A 19,616-nucleotide genomic window follows, 5' to 3' on the forward strand; every position below is an offset into this window, starting at 1 on the left:
ATACATGATTTATACAGCGTTTACTTAGCCCGGAGGAGGGTATCTTTGTATTTTTTTTTCACTTTAGCACCAGGAGTGTCGGAGTTCTCTCACCGCTAACCTCGGCCTACGCTCTTATATCCCTATATCACACTGCAGGCGGATGAGCCGCACATATTACTTACCAGTGTAACAAAGGAACCTCTCAATGAGATAATACCGGCTGAATTATGGATATTGGCTGACTAGCTGCATAATGAAGGAGAAAAAAAATTCTGTAAAATTTAACAGTTTCTGTGCTGACTTTGTATAATATATTTCTTCATGTGCGAAAATGACTTAAAGGGGTACTCAAGTCATCATAAAGGGGTGTCAAAATATTATTTCTTTCAAATCAACCGGTTTCAGAAAGTTATGTAAATTTGTAATTTACTTCTCTCCAGTCTTCCAGTACTTATCAGCTGCTGTATGTGTTGCAGAAGGTGGTGTATTCTCTCCAGTCTGAGACAGTGCTCTCTGCTGCCACCTTTGTCCATGTCAGGAACTGTCCAGAGCAGGAGAGGTTTTCTATGGGGATTTGCTACTACTCTGGACAGTTCCTGACATGGACAGAGGTGGCAGCAGAGAGAACTGTGTCAGACTGGAGAGAATACACCACTTCCTGCAGGGCATGCAACAGCTCATAAGTACTGGAAGAATGGAGATTTTGTAAATAGAAATAAAAATTACAAATCTATATAACTTTCTGTATGCAGATGATCTATGCCGCCCCCTATTATCACTGAGGAGGATGTGTGGGAAAATATAGAACTTATGCTAATAAGAGAAATACAGCGGAGACGAGGATCGCTTACACACATTTTATTCAGTAGTAATAAACTATTGTCATATACAGATATATATATAGTCAAAAAATATATATAGAAGTTTTATGATATAGTCTATAATTTACTGTATATCTCTCTATAGTGCTATGTAAAGAATCAAAGAACTTAACGTACAATTAGATTTAATGTTTTTGTGCTAATTTTATTTTTTTTTTAATTTTCTCTATATTCAGCCAGAGCTGCATTCAGTATTAAAAAAAAAACAGTTTTCTTTCAAATCAACTGGTCCAAGAAAGTGCGAGAGATTTGTAATTTCTTTCTATAAAAAAAATCTAAAGTCTTCCAATACTTATCAGCTGCTGTATGTCCTGCAGGACGTGCTGTATTCTATCCAGTCTGACACAGTGCTTTCTGCTGCCACCAACTGTCCAGAGCAGCAGCAAATCCCCATAGAAAACCTTTCCTGCTCTGGACAGTTCCTGACATGGACAGAGGTGGCAGCAGAGAGCACTGTGTCAGACTGGAAAGAATACACCCCTTCCTGCAGGACATACAGCAGCTTCCTGTAGAACATACAGCAGCTGATAAGTACTAGAATACCGGGGATTTTTTAATAGAAGTAAATTAAAAATCTTTGGCACTTTCTGGCACCTTTAGGGTAGCTTCACACGTACCGACTCGCAGCGTTAATAAGGCTGCGAGTCGGTACGTGTGAAGCTACCCTTAAATTAGATGTCCACATTTTATTAGCAAGAGGTCAGAGGTCCCTTTTTTCCTAAACAGAGCTTCAAATTCCCTGTATAGACATTGTTAAATGATACAATTCTGTTCCCTGCAGCCACCACTAGGGGGAGCTTACAGCACACTGCGTATACATTAAACTAAATAAGAGAACAGTATGCAGTTTGCTCCTCATCTCCACCTAGTGGTGGCTGCAGGTAGCCAAAACAATATCGTGCTAAAGCCGTGGTCTGGAAACTTGTATCAGAAAAACAGAGCTCTAACCCCCCTCTGTAGATTTATTAGCATCTCTATTATTAGTGAATCTCTACAGAAGGAGGCTTTCCATACAGCAAATAGGACCTTACTCAAAATGACACGGACCACCCCAGTGAGGGGGGGGGTGGGTATACATAAGTTCAGCTGCTGAATATAATACACGACACCTTTAATCTATTACGCAGTGAAATCTTGTAAAACAAAACGATACATTGTAATAGGCGATAAACATTCATTAGCATATGTGAATAAATTAACTCCGACTTCGTGATGTTGTTCATCGGCTGGGGAAAACCTGACATAAATAACAGCTAATTCCTCATACCACGGCCTAAAGAAGAAGGAGCCGAGGATCGGTAATAATGCTCCTTGGGAAAAGGAAAGAAAAAATCTCTTGCGGTGGAGTCGAACGTCCTGCAATCTAATGAGAAGAGTTTTGACCGCAGTGTCCCCATGACAACTCTAACTTTGTAGTTCAATGTTATCATAGAGATGCAGGACAGCTGGTCAGACTCCCACTATAAATAATATAGCTGAAAGAAAAGAGATCTGATTGGTTGCTATAACTTAGTCCCGCCTCCAGTGCACCAAACTGCCTAATTTACATAATAATTCCACAGGAGAACAGCTCTAGCATCCCCAGCGCTATGGGAACAGAACAGCAGGTTACAGCCTAACCTGATGTTAGTTTCCCTTTGAATATTTTTTTTAAAGGGACAGTGTCATCAGAAAATGACATTTTGTTTAAATAATGTTTTTATGTTAAACATATTTTAAAAAAAAGTTTTGATGACATTTTTTTCTAATTTTCAAATTTTTTTTTATCTCTATGATAAAATAATCCTGATATCTTGCAGTTTTTATTCTCACCACTGGGGTTAAACAAAGCAAAGACTTCCTGTTGTGTCTGTGGTGATAAGAGGAGGCTGCTGTAAAGTGATCTGTACAGCATTGCAGCATCATGTGACCCCAGTAGATAGAGGAGACAATAGCAGCTCCCCATAGAACAGTGATGGCAAACCTTGACACTCCAGCTGTTGCAAAACTACAATTCCCATCATGCCTGGGCAGCCAAAGCCATATCTTTGGTTGTTCAGGCATGATGGGAATTGTAGTTTTGCAACAGCTGGAGTGTCAAGGTTTGCCATCACTGCCATAGAATGACCTCTTCACTGGTCACAGAGCGCGCTCAATAATGTTTTACATTCATCTGAAGTCTGTCTATTGTCATCTATGTCCATGAGTCTTGCTGTAAAGCATGGATGGGGAACCTTTGGCCCTCCAGCTGTTGCAAAACTACAATTCCCTTCATGCCTGGGCAGCCGAAGCTAAAGCTTCGGCTGCCCAGGCAGGATGGGAATTGTAATTTTGCAACAGCTGGAGGGCCGAAGGTTCCCCATCCCTGCTGTAAAGCATGTCACTAAATGCTGTTAAGAACAGCCCAGGCAAGATGACTGCCCCCATAACAATGTACAAAAAAAAGGTATAGTCAGAAAATAGAAACAGATTAGAATAAAAGACGTTTTAGTATCAGTAAAAGAAAATGTGAGACATTCTCTTTAGCTTCCATCTTCAAAATAGATTCTTACTCACCAATAATAAAATCACGTATCTAAAATAATCTATAAAATATATAATATATCTATTAAAAAATATGATTTTTTTTCCTTCATTATAATATAATTACTATTTGTGAAATGTTTCAAATAAATCAGATCTTGACAATCCCAATGGGCCAGAACTTTAAAAAAAGACAAAAACTAGAAAAAAAACACACAAAAGAAAAGAAATAATAGATCAATAGAAGTAAAAAAAAAAATAAAATAAAAAAAACTCTTATGAATATTGGCGCGTTCCCCACAGCGATGGACGATATCGGTGTTTCTCGCTCTTATTACGTCCCACTTCTTCCATTGCTCCCGGCTATAATCTGACTGGCTGCTCTGGGGATCTGAACCATTTGTGACCTTTGTACAAGGTTAAATCCAGATGCACAATTTTCGGTTAAATACAGAACAAGCCGCATTATCCAGCACGAGCGGTCAGCGCCTGCTCTGTCCCAGGGAAGCAATGGTCGTCAGCAGATCTGGGATATTGACAGGTAACAGCGAGACTCCACCTTGGATTAACATTGGTCTTCTAGGTCAGTGAATACATTGTCATAAGTAGACGTGTTGCTACTGACACAGTCCTCTCTGCTGCCACCTCTGTCCATGTCAGGAACTGTCCAGAGCAGGAGAGGTTTTCTGTTTCAATATATTTTATTGAATTTTTGTCAATAAAATTTTTTTTTTTGCAATTTGCTGCTGCTCTGGACAGTTCCTGACATGGACAGAGGTGGCAGCAGAGAGCACTGTGTCAGACTGAAAAGAATACACCACTTACTGCAGGACATGCAGCAGCTGATAAGTACTGGAAGGCTTCAGTTTTTTTATTTATTTTCCTCTGGCGTACCCCTTTAATTCATTGAACACTGTAAAATATATAAGTGCTGTGGTTATAGGTGTTTATTTGTTCCATGGTGAGTCAAAGATGTGTGATGGTTCGCCTGGATTCCTCCATCTTACACAGTCTAATCTCCAGTCTCATCCGGGGGGAGGACGTCTGCCTTCATTTCAAGGCGTTTTCCTAGGCAGAAAGCACAGCAGTCAGTGCAATGACCCCAATATTTACAGTGAGGGCATCATGTGGCTCCATGTGGGACTAATTTGTACATATGATGAAATATAAATTCCAGTCTGAAGGTATGGAGGAGGAATTTACTACTTGTCTTGTCCTCATTATTTAAAGGGAATGTGTCATCAGAAAAGTAAGCATTGTTCAAAAATTAAAAAAAAAAAAAAAAAAATGTTTAACATAAAAAAAGTTTGAGTCTCCCCTACTTCCCCCCATTTTACTGTTTTCTAAAATATTCCTGGAATTTTGCCGTTTCCATTCTCCATTCTAGGTGTAAAACTAAGCTGAGACTTCCTGTTGTGTCTGTGATGATAAGGAGGAGGCTGCTGTAAAGTGATCTGTACAGCATTGCAGCATCATGTGACACCATTGGATAGAAGAGACAATAGCAGTTGCCTGTTGAATGACCTCTTAACAGGAAATAGAGTTGATCAGTAATGTTTTACATTTATCTCAAGGGGACAGAGTCTGTCTATTGTCCTGTCCAAGGGGGCTTGCTGTAAAGCACATCAATAACTGCTGTTAAGTCAGCTCAGGCAAGATGGCCGCCCTCATTAGAAAGTAAATACATTTAGATTAGATTAGAAAAAACAGCTGCTGTATGTCCTGCAGGAAGTGGTGTAGTCTCTCCAGTCTGACACAGTGCTCTCTGCTGCCCCCTTTGTCCATGTCAGGAACTGTCCAGAGCAGGAGAGGTTTTCTATGGGGATTTGCTGCTTCTCTGGACAGTTCCTGACATGGACAGAGGTGGCAGCAGAGAGCACTGTGTCAGTCTGGAGAGAATACACCACTTCCAGCAGGACATACAGCAGCTGATAAGTACTGGAGATTTTTTTAATAGAATTAAATTACAAATCTATATAACTTTCTGACACCAGTTGAGTTTAAAGATTTTTTTCCGCCAGAGTATCCCTTTTAACTATCTCAAGAACCATCTTCAGGTAATTCCGACATTGCCATATACCATCTCAGTGCAGCCCCTTCTTTTTTTTTTAGTAGCAGTGTGATCCAGCAAAGCCCAGGGTCAGCGATACACTCCAGCCACTGTGACCCGGTCTCCTGACATATGTGGGACTACAAGTACCAAGTACTGGGGCAGCCAGGAGAGAAGACACACCAGGTGATATGCAGGTGCTGGTGGGTAGACTATGACCAGACAGGCCCAGGGTAAAAATAAATAAGAATAAAAAAGAGAGAAAAAAAATAAAATTCCATGAAAATGCAGAGGACCCGGTGGAGCAGCTACAGGCAGTCCCTCTGCTGGATATATTATACAATGTACCAGTGTTATACATGCCAGGCTCCAGTAACATAGCCGCTCTGCTATGTGAGAGATTGTGATTTACGTTGGTTGACACTTGGAGTTTCTTTCCTTAAGGTGACGTCTTCTTCTTGGATGCCGCCTTCTGCTGTGTCACATCTCTACAAGCCGCTTGTCACTTACTTACCAGGAAGCAGCGGAGTGAGACTTATACACCGATCCGCCATAACATTACATCCAATCATCAGGTATTTATAATGTAACCTATCATGGCCCGGTCTCCATAGACTTTTGAGGTGTCTGGTACCCCGCACCAAGACATTGGCAGCAGATCCTGTAAGGTTCGAGGACTCCATGGATGGGACTTGTTTCTCCAGCACATTACACAGTTATCAATCAGATTCATCTCTTTGTCGTCTTCCTCATTCCTAAACACTTTTTGCAGTTTTCCAGTTCTGACCCCTGATGAAGCCACCAGGTGGAGAAGCGAAACACGTGGGGCTTTCATTCCTCTTTTGGTAATGTTTCTTCCTCTCCAGCTTCCACCTTGGCATACTGCGGGTATGTTATTCATATAAATGTATGCTTTTATTATTGTACATTGTTTTATGTATTTATTACCTGCAAAAATATATATATATTTATTTTTATTTTTATTTTGATACCTAATTTTGCACTTTGAGTATGAGTTTCCTTGTTTCCTTACATTTATACTATTATGTTTTTTCCTGAGGAGGTATTTATGTTCTTCTTATCTGGGTACTGCACTGAATTGAATAGGGGGGGGGGGGGGTATTTTATTAAAGGGGTTATTGGGTTAGGTAAATCATCGTGTTAAATAATCCCCCCTCCTGGAGACTAACAATTCATTTCATACATATATTTATCTTTTCTGTCTCGTTCCCTCAGTTTTGAGCTTGTGCTTTCTGCTAAAGACATACAAAACAGTATCTGAGCTGTTCAGTCTGTCTTTGCTCTCAACTCCCCCCCCCTTCTGAGACATCTGATGTAAACAAGTCCCTATCTGCAACTTTCTAGCTTCTTTGTAATGCCAGTGAGCTCATCAGCAACTTAACCTCTGATTAACCCTCCCAGCATTACAAAGAAGCTACAATGTTGCAGATAAAGCCTGCCAGGTACTTGTTTACATCACCTGTCTCAGAAGGGAGGGGGAGACAGAGAGAAAAGCTCACAAACAGATTTTTGTGTCTTCAACAGAAAACAGCAGCTGAGAACTGGGGGAAGGAGACTGATTAGATAATAACAAGTATGGAAGGAATTGTTAGCCTCCAGGAGGGAGGAGTGTTATAATGTGATGTTGTATTATATACATCTTTGGATACAGATGTGCTGGGGCTCAGCTCTTTGTGTCACAGTAGCGGACTGTGAGAATGATCAGTAGGAAGCAATGGGGTATCCCAATACTGCCACGGTCCCAGGGTGATAAAGTCAAAGAGGAGGAATGATGTGATGCCCAGCCGGGAGGAAGACTGCACAGCGGACTGGGATACGTGTCTGGAGGACCCAGGGGGAGAGCTGTCATCCTGACATGGCTAAGATGACGGTGAGCTGACCTGTGAAATTGTTACTGCCGGGTAGTCGCTCCATGGAAGTGAGCAGCTTGTAATAGTCAGACATAGAGGCGGTGAGGCCGAGCACATTAGTCAGCCTAGGGAGAGTTCAGCTCTGGGGCGTCTACTGGGGCTGCGAGAGTCGTCATCATGGGGGAACACCAGGCAGATTGAGCGGCGATGTATACCGCAGAGTCAGGGCCAGAAATAGAGAAACCACTTGTTATATTAATTTTTTAATTACTTCTATTTAAAATTCTTCAGTCCTCTTGTATTTATCAGCTGCTGTATGTCCTGCAGGAGGTGATGTATTCTCTCCAGTCTGATACAGTGCTCTCTGCTGCCACCTCTGTCCATGTTAGGAACTGTCCAGAGCAGCAGCAAATCCCCATAGAAAACCTTTCCTGCTCTGGACAGTTCCTGACATGGACAGAGATGGCAGCAGAGAGCACTGTGTCAGACTGGAAAGAATACACCACTTCCTGCAGGACATACAGCAGCTGATAAGTACTGGAAGACTGGAGATTTTTTTTTATATAGAAGTAAATTAGAAATCTGTATAACTTTCTTAAACCAGTTGATTTGAAAGAAAAAGATTTACAATGGAGTATCCCTTTAATGATGGCCATTTCCTCATTCAATGCTCTGATCCTCCTATAATGTCTGCAGTGCGGCCCCTGGAGCATTGTCCGCTGCCATTAGGGGGTCCCCTTGCCATGAAGATGTAGACTTGGTGTGTACAATAATTAGGTAGGTGGTCGGTGTCACAGTAACATCTACTTGATGCCAGGACAGTCTCCAGCAGAACATTGCCCATCACACTGCCCTGCCATCTTGCCTTCTTCCCATAGTGCATCTTGGTGCCATCTCTTCCCCAGGTAAGTGACGCACATGTACCCGGCCGCCCACATGATGGAGAACGTGACCCATCAGACCAGACACCTTCTTCTATTGCTTCAGGATCCAGTTCTGATGACCATTGTAGACAGTATCAGTGGTGGACAGGGGGTCACATGGGCTCTGACCAGTCTGCGGGGCCCCATACACAGCGAGCTGCCATGTCCTGTGTCATCTGACTCCTTTCTACCATAGCCAGCAGGAGGTTTTTCAGCAGTTTGCTCTATGGCTGGTCTTCTGTGGGATCAGACCATATCGGTCTTGGATCCCACACATCAATGAGCTTTGGTCACCAGTCATCTTTTCTAGGAGAAAATATTGTTGGTACTAACCACAACACACCAGGTACAACCCACAAGACCAGACGTTCTGACCCCGGCATCTAGACATCCTCATCACAGACACTCAGATCCTTCAGGGTCTTTTACACAGGCTGATTATCAGGCAGGAGCATTGTTAGAAGTGCTCCTGTGGCCAATAATCGGCCCATGTAAAAGTTAGGGAAAATATCCGATCCTTGGCTGATCATGTGTTTAGAACAAGCTTCAAAATGTATCATCATCAGCCGCACATCTTCCAGTGTAAACAGGGGATATGTGGCCAATAACGATAAAGGCAAACTGACAGCATGGATATACAAATATCTGAGCTGTCAGTTTCCAGATCACACAGCAGTACATACTTACCTAGTTCCATGCTGCTGTGATCCGGCATCCTATTCTCTGGCTCTCCCATCCAGCCGCTGTGTCTTTAGGGACTGTCTCCTCCAGAATGATTAACAGCTGGAGGTGGCGGGGTCTGAAGACACAGCAGCTGGACGGGAGAGCTGGAGAATAGGATGCAGGATCACAGCAGCAGGGAACTAGGTAAGTATGTACAGCTGTGTGATCTGGAAACGGACAGAACAGATATATGTATAACCTATATGTATATCCATGCTGTCAGTTTCCATGGCTGCATGAATGATACATTTCTCATGCTATCTATCTTTCTTTCTACCTAAACAAACAGTATGATGTTATACTATTAATAACCTACATTATAGATACAACAGTATATAAGTAGTATACCATGGCGGTCTCACCGTGGCTCTCTCCTCCGGGGAGCTCTCGCTGCCCTGTGCGCTGCAAAAGCTGCTGCTATTGGATGAGGAGTAGGAGGGCAGAGGCTTCTTACACAATTCTGACGTCTGAAACCTTTATAGATTAAAAAAGAAATCAATTAGTATTGACCATTGTTTTTAATCAATTTGCACAGATTTGCATTCCATTATATATAATAGGTTTGGAGGAACGGCCATGTATTGCAAACAATAAGACTGCGGCAGATCAGAGACTATAGGGAAGGGATGGGGAACCTTCGGCCCTCCAGCTGTTGCAAAACTACAATTCCCATCATGCCTGTGTGGTGTCCCACCACCGGTGTTGCTATTGGTTACACCCTTCGCAAAAGTCTGTACTTAAAAGTGTAAGTGGTAATGTAGCAGTATTAAAGTATTTGTGTTCAGATATTGCACGGCTGTAGGAACTAAAGGGTTATTGTTTTTCTTATGTACCACATGGATCTGTACACCAATGAGAGTTCTTTCTTCTTACCTATCACCTTTCTCTTTGTATCTTACACACACATTCCTCATCCACTCACAGCACAGTTTACATATGCTGTAGGTAGGAAGTCACATGGGTAGAGGAAGTGTAGGAGTCTTCTTGCCTTGACTGCTGTAGGGAGCGTCCTTCCTCTACAGAATCCAAGTTGGGCCCTGGCTCCTGCCAGGTCCCCAGTGCAAGGGGTGTTGTGGTCTAGACGTTGAGCAGAGCACATGTATATGCGAGACTTAGACAAAGTTTTCCCTCAAGCAACCCTATTACACACTATGCAGTGTTAAGTCATTGCTAGAGAGGACAAGTCAGGGATCATCCTAACCCACGCTGTGGACATCGTAACATAGTGCAGGTCAGTATCCACAAGACATAAAGGAACTGATCCGGATAGAGCAAAGTTGCTAGAAGCCTATGCACTCTATCTCGCAGCGCGGGTGTAAACAGAGAACTTTGACCACTCTGCTCATCCCAGGTAACAAGGTCTGGGGCTTGTGTCACCCTCTAGGACGGGTCCCCCGACACTGGTGGGCAATAGGTGGTGCAAAGGCCCCAGAGTCAAAACACAGGCACAAGTATTCTCTCTCTACTTTCAAGTATTCTACTTCTTCTACCTCCAAAGTTCCAGCAGAGCATGGTACTACTTGGGTTGTGACTCTCTCGACATCCTCTTCTCTACTCTCTGAACCTCCTCTATCTCTCAGCACGCAACCCAGCCAGCATGGCTGCATCACCCTGTTCACTATCAGTACAGATCTGTTCCTGTCTTCAAATCTAAAACAAACTTAAATAGATGAAAGTATACTGTATTTTCCTGTATCATAGATCCTCACAGTAAACAATATTATATTTATTTTAATGGGACTCTGTGGTTCTTCACCAAGCACCGACACAGTCATCACAGCTTCCTTGGGTCATCTCCCCTTTCTGTGGGTGGCAGTGACAATAGTCCGGGTGAGTGACTACTCCACTCCAGACCACCGCGATAAGTACCCAAGGGACCCCCAAACAGCCCGGCAGGTCACTGACCACAGGGGAAAAGGTATAGCTAGCCCACTCAAAATAAAAGCAGGTGTGCTAGCATACCTGTACGCTCAACCGGCACTGGCAAATAACCACCGGGCAGAGCTATACCTCGGCCAACCACTACACCAGTGGAGTCACACTGTTCAATCTAACTTGTGACCGTCCGTCTGTCACTGCTCACGGACAGGGCAGTCACCACACCTGGACAGCCAAAGCTTTAGCTCTCCAGTGTCCAGGTATGATGGGAATTGTAGTTTTGCAATAGCTGGAGGTCTGAAGGTTCCCCATCCCTGCTATAGGGGGAGCAGAGGTTATGGTTACTATTGGCCAATAACCCACGACATAGCGCTATATAATTCTATAATCCTCCCAGCAGGTGGGGTTACTCCTGGGGGGGGGGGGTCCGTTATAAGTTTTCCCCGGGGACAAAGAATTTCAAGCTGCATCTCTGGAAAGAAAAGAATTGTTTTTCAATTGCAGCTAAAAAATTCTTCTTATCATTGTGTCCCCGGTTGTATCTTAGGGAGATGCGGAGAGGTTCCTTTTAGGTGGATGGGCTCCCCTGACGCACCTCTTTTCCTCGGAGACGTTATCTATGGCGATGCTGGCGCTTCTGCATCCTCGTGAAAGTGCGTCACGTGACCTCTGGGGGCTCCTGAGGGAGAGCGAGAACGTCTGCCAGACACACAATCATTATATATGTAAAGAACACAAGACGATGACACCCTGTAAGATTAATGTGAACAAGACCTGACAGCCATGGGGGTCCCAAGTGGGCCTGACCCTCCTTCATCCAATATCTACCTGTAGGGGGCAGCATGACAGTCTGTCTGCACTTGTGCCCTTCTATCCTTATCTGCTTGCAGAAATTGTTTCTTTTTACTACAACCTACACGTCATCATAAATCCAGTATTATCGTAATAAATCCAGTATTATAGGAGGCCAGGCCTTAACACCTTTAACTCCTTCTACTTGGCAAACAAGGTATAACATTTAAAGGGGTTGTTCAGCAAAAAAATTTTCTTCTTTTAAATCAACTGGTGCCAGAGATTTGTAATTTACTTCTAATAAAAAAATCTCAAGTCTTCCAGTATTTATCAGCTGCTGTATGTCCTGCAGGAAATGGTGTATTCTCTCCAGTCTGACACAGTGCTCTCTGCTGCCACCTCTGTCCATGTCAGGAACTGTCCAGAGCAGCAGCAAATCCCCATAGAAAACCTCACCTGCTCTGGACAGTTCCTGACATGGACAGAGGTGGCAGCAGAGAGCACTGTGTCAGACTGGAGAGAATACACCACTTCCTGCAGGACATACAGCAGCTGATAAGTACTGGTAGACTGGAGATTTTTTTTTAATAGAAGTAATTTACAAATCTCTGGCACCAGTTGATTTAAAATAATTTTTTGGGGTGAACTACACTTTAAAGGAAATCTGTATGGCCCAACACTGCCCCCAAACCTTCAGCACTCTATTTTATAGTTCTTTTCAATCCATTCCTGGTCCGGGGCTTCCCCTTTCTCCTGGTACTCTGGGGAAAGACTTCTTTTATTCCAGCAACATGGCGAGGCAAGGTGTCAAAGAGGCGACTGCAATGTCACAGAAACAGCGCCACTTCTATCCATAGGTTGAGTCTGGTATTGCAGTTTATCTCTATTGAAATGAATAGGGATGAGCTGCAATACCACACATAACCTGTAGGCAGGGGTGGCGCTACTCTTAGAGGACAGCAGTCGTGTTTTCCTAGTTTAGTAGATACAATGAATTCCCATTGATTTCCGTTTCATGTATATTCCATTTTTCCTGCTGTTAATGACAGGGAAACCCCTTGCAATTTTTTTTCCTCTGTAAGCACACGACCCCTTTAAGAGAATGTCTATATAGATATAGAACGCATATATATCTATATATATCCATATATATATATATATATATATATATATATATATATATATATATGTGTGACTATATAGAGAACGCCTCACACCCTGTCATGTCTCCTTCCTTCTAGGACACTTCCAGATGAAGGATCCCCGGGCAGCTCCCAGCCATGCGCTCATATTACACATTGTCACTCACCTTGAAGTTCTCCAGGAATCCACTCGAAGGATTCTCCAGTTTATCTCCAGGATTTTCCTCTAGAGACCCCAGGACGGTCTGACTGTGCAGAAAGAGCTCGTCGTACAAGGTGTCAATGAGACAGCTCCGCGTGCGCTCCTGGTGTGCGGGAAAAGATAAGAGGTGAAGAGACATAAGACATGGCGGGAGGAGGGGGGCACGCTCTGATGGGGGGCACGTTCTGCTGGGTGACCCCCGCCGCCATCACCAGCCCGCTACTCACCTGCAGCTTGGAGAACCTCTCGGCTCGGTAACAGCTGACCTCGGCATTAATCAGCTTGGTGAGAAGGAATTCATGGAATTGTTGGTTCTGAGATGAAGGAGAAGAGACACTGAGTGAGGGGGAAAATATGAAAATTGGGGGGAAAATTATTTAAAGAGGTTGTTCACTAAATTTCTTTTTCTTTGAAGAAAGTTATATAGATTTGTAATTTACTTCTATTAGAAAATCTCCAGTCTTCCAGTACTTATCAGCTGCTGTTAGTCCTGCAGGAAGTGGTGTATTCTTTCCAGTCTGACAAAGTGCTTTCTGCTGCCACCTCTGTCCATGTCAGGAACTGTCCAGAGCAGCAGCAAATCCCCATAGAAAACCTCCCCTGCTCTCCAGACTGGAAAGAATATCACTTCCTGCAGGACATACAGCTTCTGATAAGTACTGGAAGACTTTTTAATAAGGGTAAATTAAAAATTGCTGGTACCAGGTGATTTGGAAGAAAAAAAAAATTGGGTGAACAACCCCTTTAAGGATTTGCAGTGTTAAAAGAAAAAAAAAAGGACATTTAATATGACCGCTGCAAGACCCCCGGGCTCACAGTGACTCAGTACAAGAACGTGTCTGCAGAATCATCAAGGCTCCATCCTCACTTGCAAAATAGACTTTGGAGAGTTCTAGGATCTAGGGCTTCTGGGCAAAACATGCCATGTTCAGAGAATATAGAAATGGAGAATAACGCTTAAAAGGGTTACTTCTATTAAAAAATCTCCATTCTTCCAGTATTTATCAGCTGCTGTATGTCCTGCAGGAAGTGGTGTATTCTCTCCAGTGTGACACAGTGCTCTCTGCTGCCACCTCTGTCCATGTCAGGAACTGTCCAGAGCAGGAGAGGTTTTCTATGGACAATTGCCGACATGGACAGAGGTGGCAGCAGAGAGCACTGTGTCAGACTGAAAAGTATACACCACTTCCTGCAGGACATACAGCAGCTGATAAGTATGGAAGACTGGAGATTTTTAAATGGAAGTAATTTGCGAATCTGTGTAACTTTCTGACACCAGTTGATTTGAAAGACAGAAAAAAAAAAATTAAGGAGAGATAGAGAGACGTCTTGTGTGGGTGGAGAGCCTCTATTACCTAGGAGATATCTACATGCAGAAACCATCACAGTCACAAATGTCAGGGCGATGAAAAATTTTACAGATTTTTTTCCCTTGATAAATTCTTTTCAAGAAATTGAAGAAAAACCCCCCCCAAGAATGTTAGAAAGGCCTGTGAACATCAGCACCCAGGACACGGCCACTCCCCGCCCCGGGCCTGGCATCCGGCTATGGAGCTGTACACTGGGTTATCTGATGATTCAGGAACCAATATGCTACGGGTAATGTATTCAGTAATATCTACAGCTGGCATTTCAAATTAAGTTATGAATCATTGCGCTCCTTTTTTCTGCTCGCTTTTCGCTGCCCCGCGTTCTGACTCTGCCAGTATAACGGATGGAGAAAATGTTTTATTCAGGGAAAAGCACTTGCTAAATAATTGATTGTAACTTAATACATGTGGAGATGAGAATATTACATGGCGACGCTGCCACTTAGTGGTAGACCGCGCATGGACCGGGTTACAGCGCCGTACTGCCATCTTGTGGCCAAAGAGAATGGAAAGGGTCCGGGTGGACGGAGGAAAGGGTTAAATCCTATGACCCATAGACAGTTTGAAGAAGAGGAAATGTAACAAAACATCTCGAACGCGTGCGTGATCCTCGGTGAAGAATGTCAGAAGGGAGGAAATGCACAAAGGAAGAGATATGAGAATCTGGATGATTGTATTCCCCCTCCCCCACAGTACAAGTACAGGCTTTCTTATAATGCTCCTGGCTATTGACTGTGGACGTCACTAGATCCTTCAGAAGGTGCATGACTTCTGGCCCAATGTACTACCAACATCTCTGCATTGACTCCTGACTGTGTAGCGTCACACAGGACCACACTTCAGACTCTGTTCTCTCTGGCTATGTGTCTCAAGGATTCTGTTTTCTCCACTCAAGGAGTATGTTCTTCTGCTATGGTTCTCTAGGTCTCCAAGGTTCTGATCTGACATGTTAAGGGTTTTTCTTTTCGTCATGGTTCTCTGCATCTTCTCCTATGTTTTTGTTTTGTGTCTCTTCAAAGCTACATAATCGAGTTCCATTATTGTGCCCAGAGTTATGAATATGTGCAGTACAAACAGCAGCTAGATGGGCCACGAGTGACTCTATAAGGCCCTGGTAGGGGTCACAGGTATCTGGAGCCATGCTGCATCCTACAGGGGCTGAAGGGTCCACAGACCTAACACCACCATCAAAAAGGTCTTACAGATACTCAATTGGGGAATGGCCAGGGAAGTCTTGGTTGCCATCTAATGTTGGATATTTCTAGCAGTACGACATTTTGTATTGTGTTACTGGAAGATCCCAGGGAGGACAATTAACATGTATGGGTGGACGTGATCTGCAGGGATAAATTCATACCCAGATTGGGTGAGATCACCTCCACATGGATGAGTGGCCCAGAGACTATCCTTCAGTAATGCTGCACCCACCAGCCTGTGTTATGGCTGCAGGGTGTTTGTTCTGTGATGTTTCTCAGCTGACACACCAACGTCCATCTATTCAATGAAGCAGAAAACGTAACAACACTTACCAATCATTGGAGAAGACAACCCTTTACCCATCATCAGAGGAGAAGACAACCCTTTACCTATCATCAGAGGAGAAAACAGCCCTTAACCTATCTTCAGAGGAGAAGACAACCCTTTACCTATCATCAGAGGAGAAGACAACCCTTTACCTATCATCAGAGGAGAAAACAGCCCTTAACCTATCTTCAGAGGAGAAGACAACCCTTTACCGATCAACGGAGAAGACAACCCTTTACCGATCAACGGAGAAGACAGCCCTTTACCTATCATCAGAGGAGAAGACAACTCTTTACCCATCATCAAAGGAGAAAACAGCCCTTTACCTATCATCAGAGGTGAAGACAACCCTTTACCTAGCATCAGAGGAGAAGACAACCCTTTACCGATCAACGGAGAAGACAACCCTTTAGCCATCATCAGAGAAGACAGCCCTTTACCTACAATCAGAGGAAAAGACAACCGTTTACCGATCAAAGGAGAAGACAACCCTTTACCCATTATCAGAGGAGAAGACAACCCTTTACCAATCAAAGGAGAAGACAACCATTTACCAATCAAAGGAGAAGACAACCATTTACCAGCCATTGGAGAAGGCAACTTTTTACCAATCACCAGAGGTCCGATCCTGATACTGCTGTTAAAAATTATAGTAGCACGTTAGTCCACCCTTGTGCACCTTCATATACACCTCTCACATCAATGGTGTGTGGTGCTCCGCAGTTTCCAAGTCACTTATTCACAATGGCCCAATTTGTCCACTCACCATACACTGTCACCACAGCAGCACAAAAACAGTTTGCAAACAGTGCAGCGCAGGAAATACCGCCACCCACAAAGCCAATAATCATTCCTCTTTACAACCCTGACAGCCTATCACAACTGATTCCCACCAAGCTGCTCACCACGCGTGACTTCCTTATTGAGCTACACAAGTAGAGATGATTGAACTTTTCAAAAGTTCGGTTGAGCAGGTTTAACGAACTTAAATGTAAAGTTCAGGTTCGTGGGAACCAATCCCTAATAGGACTGCACTAAAATGTAGGCGTTTAGCTGTTTTAGTGCAATTCAAAAATTTAGCCATCTATACTTACCTGTCCGTGCTCAACCAAACCAAATGTTTTGCAAAGTTCAGAATGGATCTCGGTTCGGGAAGTGGCAGGTGGCTAAAGCCCATCAGATCCTGACCACTGAAGGTGAATTGTTATTGTCATTTCTCTATAGTCCCTGATGACCTCTATCCCAGCTCTCAACCTCCACTCTCTCAGTCCCGCACTGTCTGGCACAGTCTACAAACCTTCCAAGTGATGTCCACACAAGGTGATAGAAATAACATAATGGGGTGAAGCCAGATGCCAATGTGGGAATCTCTGCCTCATCTATATCACAGCCTGCTAGAACGTAGAATCCATACCGCTACAGACTCGTTCTGTACACTGGAGCTTTCCCGTTCACACGTTTCAGACAGTGCTGCAGATATGACTTTGCACGGAGCATCCCCCCTGAATACCAACTACCTCAGTCTAGTATCCGAGAAGAATAATGAAGACCAGAGGCCTTGTGGTTTCGCTGGTGATGGTGGAGCCGCACATTGTGCATATTTTATAAGCCTCTAGTTTTTAATGGATGATTTGGCAGCCGAGCAACAAGGCGAAGAGTTTCCTCCTGAACCCAACAGGGATTGTTGTATTTAATATCACATTTACTCTCTCCTTAAAGTGCACTCTTCATAAAAAACATTCGGTTTGTTCTAGGGACAGGGTCTATGGGGGACATTCACCAAGATCCCGCCTGAGGGGTACGCCAGGGAGAAGGTACAGATTCACCCCTTCTCCCTGGCGTATGACTGCCGTATCCTCCACTCGCCCAATGGGTGTGCAGAGGGAGCTCGGGCGGGTGCAGCAAGGCAGGGAGCAGGCTTGTAGATCTTCTATCGGAGTCCGTCTCCTGTGTCATGGATAGAGCTTGGCGCTCGCTTCTCCCCGCTCGTTGTAAATGAACACCCAGACCCCAACTGATCCAAACATATAACATATCCAACATGACAGATGGGCAAGTCCCATTACTTTCATCTAATTTTTATGAAGTTGCATAATTCTAAGCGGGCGCTAAGTGTTATGGTTGGGGGGAGCGGCTGAGGACATGTATTGGTAACCTGCCGGTGCTTTAGAGGTCACTTCAATATTGTAGGCCATTATTATTTCACATCTCTCTGGCAGAAAATAACTATAAAATATCCCCCCCCCCCATCTATCTGACTCTGCAGAGACACGCTTAATGGTAATCTGCACAGTGATACGTAAACTGGTATTGGTGACCACATGGTGTCAAGGGGACATGTCAGACAGAGAAGAACAGTTACCCTATGGGTTATTAATTGACTCCAAACTTAGCAACAAAATTCAAATAGTCAAATTCATTTGGAGTCAATTTGGTGGCCCCCTACACCAAGACCCCAACATCAAGTGGCATACTGCTTGTGTCTTGCAGAAACCTAATTTTCGTTCTAATTTTTTCTATATTTTCCCTTGAAGGGACGAAATATACAAATATTAGAAGAAAAAAAATGTAATATGTTATCCAGGTATTCTCCTCTTTGCCAAGCAGGGGGGCACCTGGATAAATGCTCAATTTTCTCATTGATTTTAATGGGGTTTGTTACTCAACGCATTTTAGTGCACACTCGACACTAGTCATGATTACCCATTTGATTTGAAAGAAAAAGATTTTTGCTGGAGTCCCCCTTTAACAGGTTTTTCACAAGACACAAGTGTTGGTGGATTTGTGGAATGCAATACCTGTCAAAATAGTGACTGTATGTTTAGTAAACAGTTGGGGTGCCTGATAGGTTGTGTCGTCACCTGTACAGTAAAAGGACGCTGGTTGACCTCAGGGAGATCAACCAAAACACCGCAGAGACACCATCACGTGTCTCAACGTCAGTGAACTAGCCAGACCTTCTCTCCGGGAAGAAACAACCAAGCCAAAGGTGTTCTTCAGTCAAGGAATCCACCTCAGCAAGGTACCCATCCACAGACAGCTGTTTCAGGGTTTTTGCCCCTCATCAGTGTGGAGTAGGTTTCTGGCTAGTGGGAGCAATGACTAGTAAGTGCATGCAAAAGGACGCTGGTTGACCTCAGGGAGATCAACCAAAATACCGCAGAGACACCATCACGTGTCTCAATGGAGTGTATTCTAGAACATTGCCCCCTGGGAAATCAAATATGCAAAAGAACAGGCCCGCTTCTGCCATGAGGCGGAATGAGCCTTCCGCCTCAGGCGGCATATTTTGCGGTCCGGCAGGGGGGCGGCATTATGTCCCCCCTGCTGTCATTTTTGTTAAGTATCACCTGTCCCGTCGCCCGCACTCTCCACATCCCGTCAGGTCCCGCGATGTCAACCTACAGCTGTCACGGACCTCCAGGCTGTGGCGAGTGCCCGGGGTTGGTGCGGGACGTGCTGGGGTGATCGGGTCGCGCGGGGCGGACCCGCGCGACCCAATCACCCCACTCACTCACCACAGCCTGGAGGTCCGTGACAGCTGCAGGGTGACGTCGCGGGACCTGACGGGATGTGGAGACAGCGGAGAGCGCGGGCCGGCTGCGGCGTGGGACAGGCGAAGGAACAACCAAGCCAAAGGTGTTCTCCAGTCAAGGAAACCACCTCAGCAAGGTATCCATCCACAGACAGCTGTTTCGGGGTTTTTGCCCCTCATCAGTGTGGAGTAGGTTTCTGGCTAGTGGGAGCAATGACTAGTAAGTGCATGCAAAACAGGT

The 19,616-nt window shown here is 44.2% G+C and overlaps 1 protein-coding gene across 7 annotated transcripts in view; it reads right to left on the reverse strand.

The window, feature by feature from the left end:
* Nucleotides 1–4,195: 4,195 nt before the first annotated feature.
* LOC138798395 (rap1 GTPase-activating protein 1-like) overlaps nt 4,196–19,616 on the reverse strand; it is a 44,555-nt gene continuing 29,134 nt past the window's right edge. For 3 of the 7 annotated variants that reach the window (XM_069978834.1, XM_069978833.1, XM_069978832.1), the window contains exons 14-18: nt 13,174–13,260; nt 12,912–13,049; nt 11,406–11,509; nt 9,295–9,406; nt 4,197–4,433 (exon numbers count right to left, since the gene is read on the reverse strand). In XM_069978834.1, coding sequence (XP_069834935.1) covers nt 4,416–4,433; nt 9,295–9,406; nt 11,406–11,509; nt 12,912–13,049; nt 13,174–13,260 — 459 coding nt within the window. In that variant the 3' untranslated portion in view covers nt 4,197–4,415. Of the gene's footprint in view, nt 4,434–8,248; nt 8,516–9,294; nt 9,407–11,405; nt 11,510–12,911; nt 13,050–13,173; nt 13,261–19,616 lie in introns of those variants that run through there. The other 4 variants (XM_069978836.1, XM_069978830.1, XM_069978831.1 and 1 more) reach the window with 3 other exon arrangements.

This window comes from Dendropsophus ebraccatus, chromosome 8, assembly GCF_027789765.1.
Source record: "Dendropsophus ebraccatus isolate aDenEbr1 chromosome 8, aDenEbr1.pat, whole genome shotgun sequence".
NCBI classification, from domain to species: Eukaryota; Metazoa; Chordata; class Amphibia; order Anura; family Hylidae; genus Dendropsophus; species Dendropsophus ebraccatus.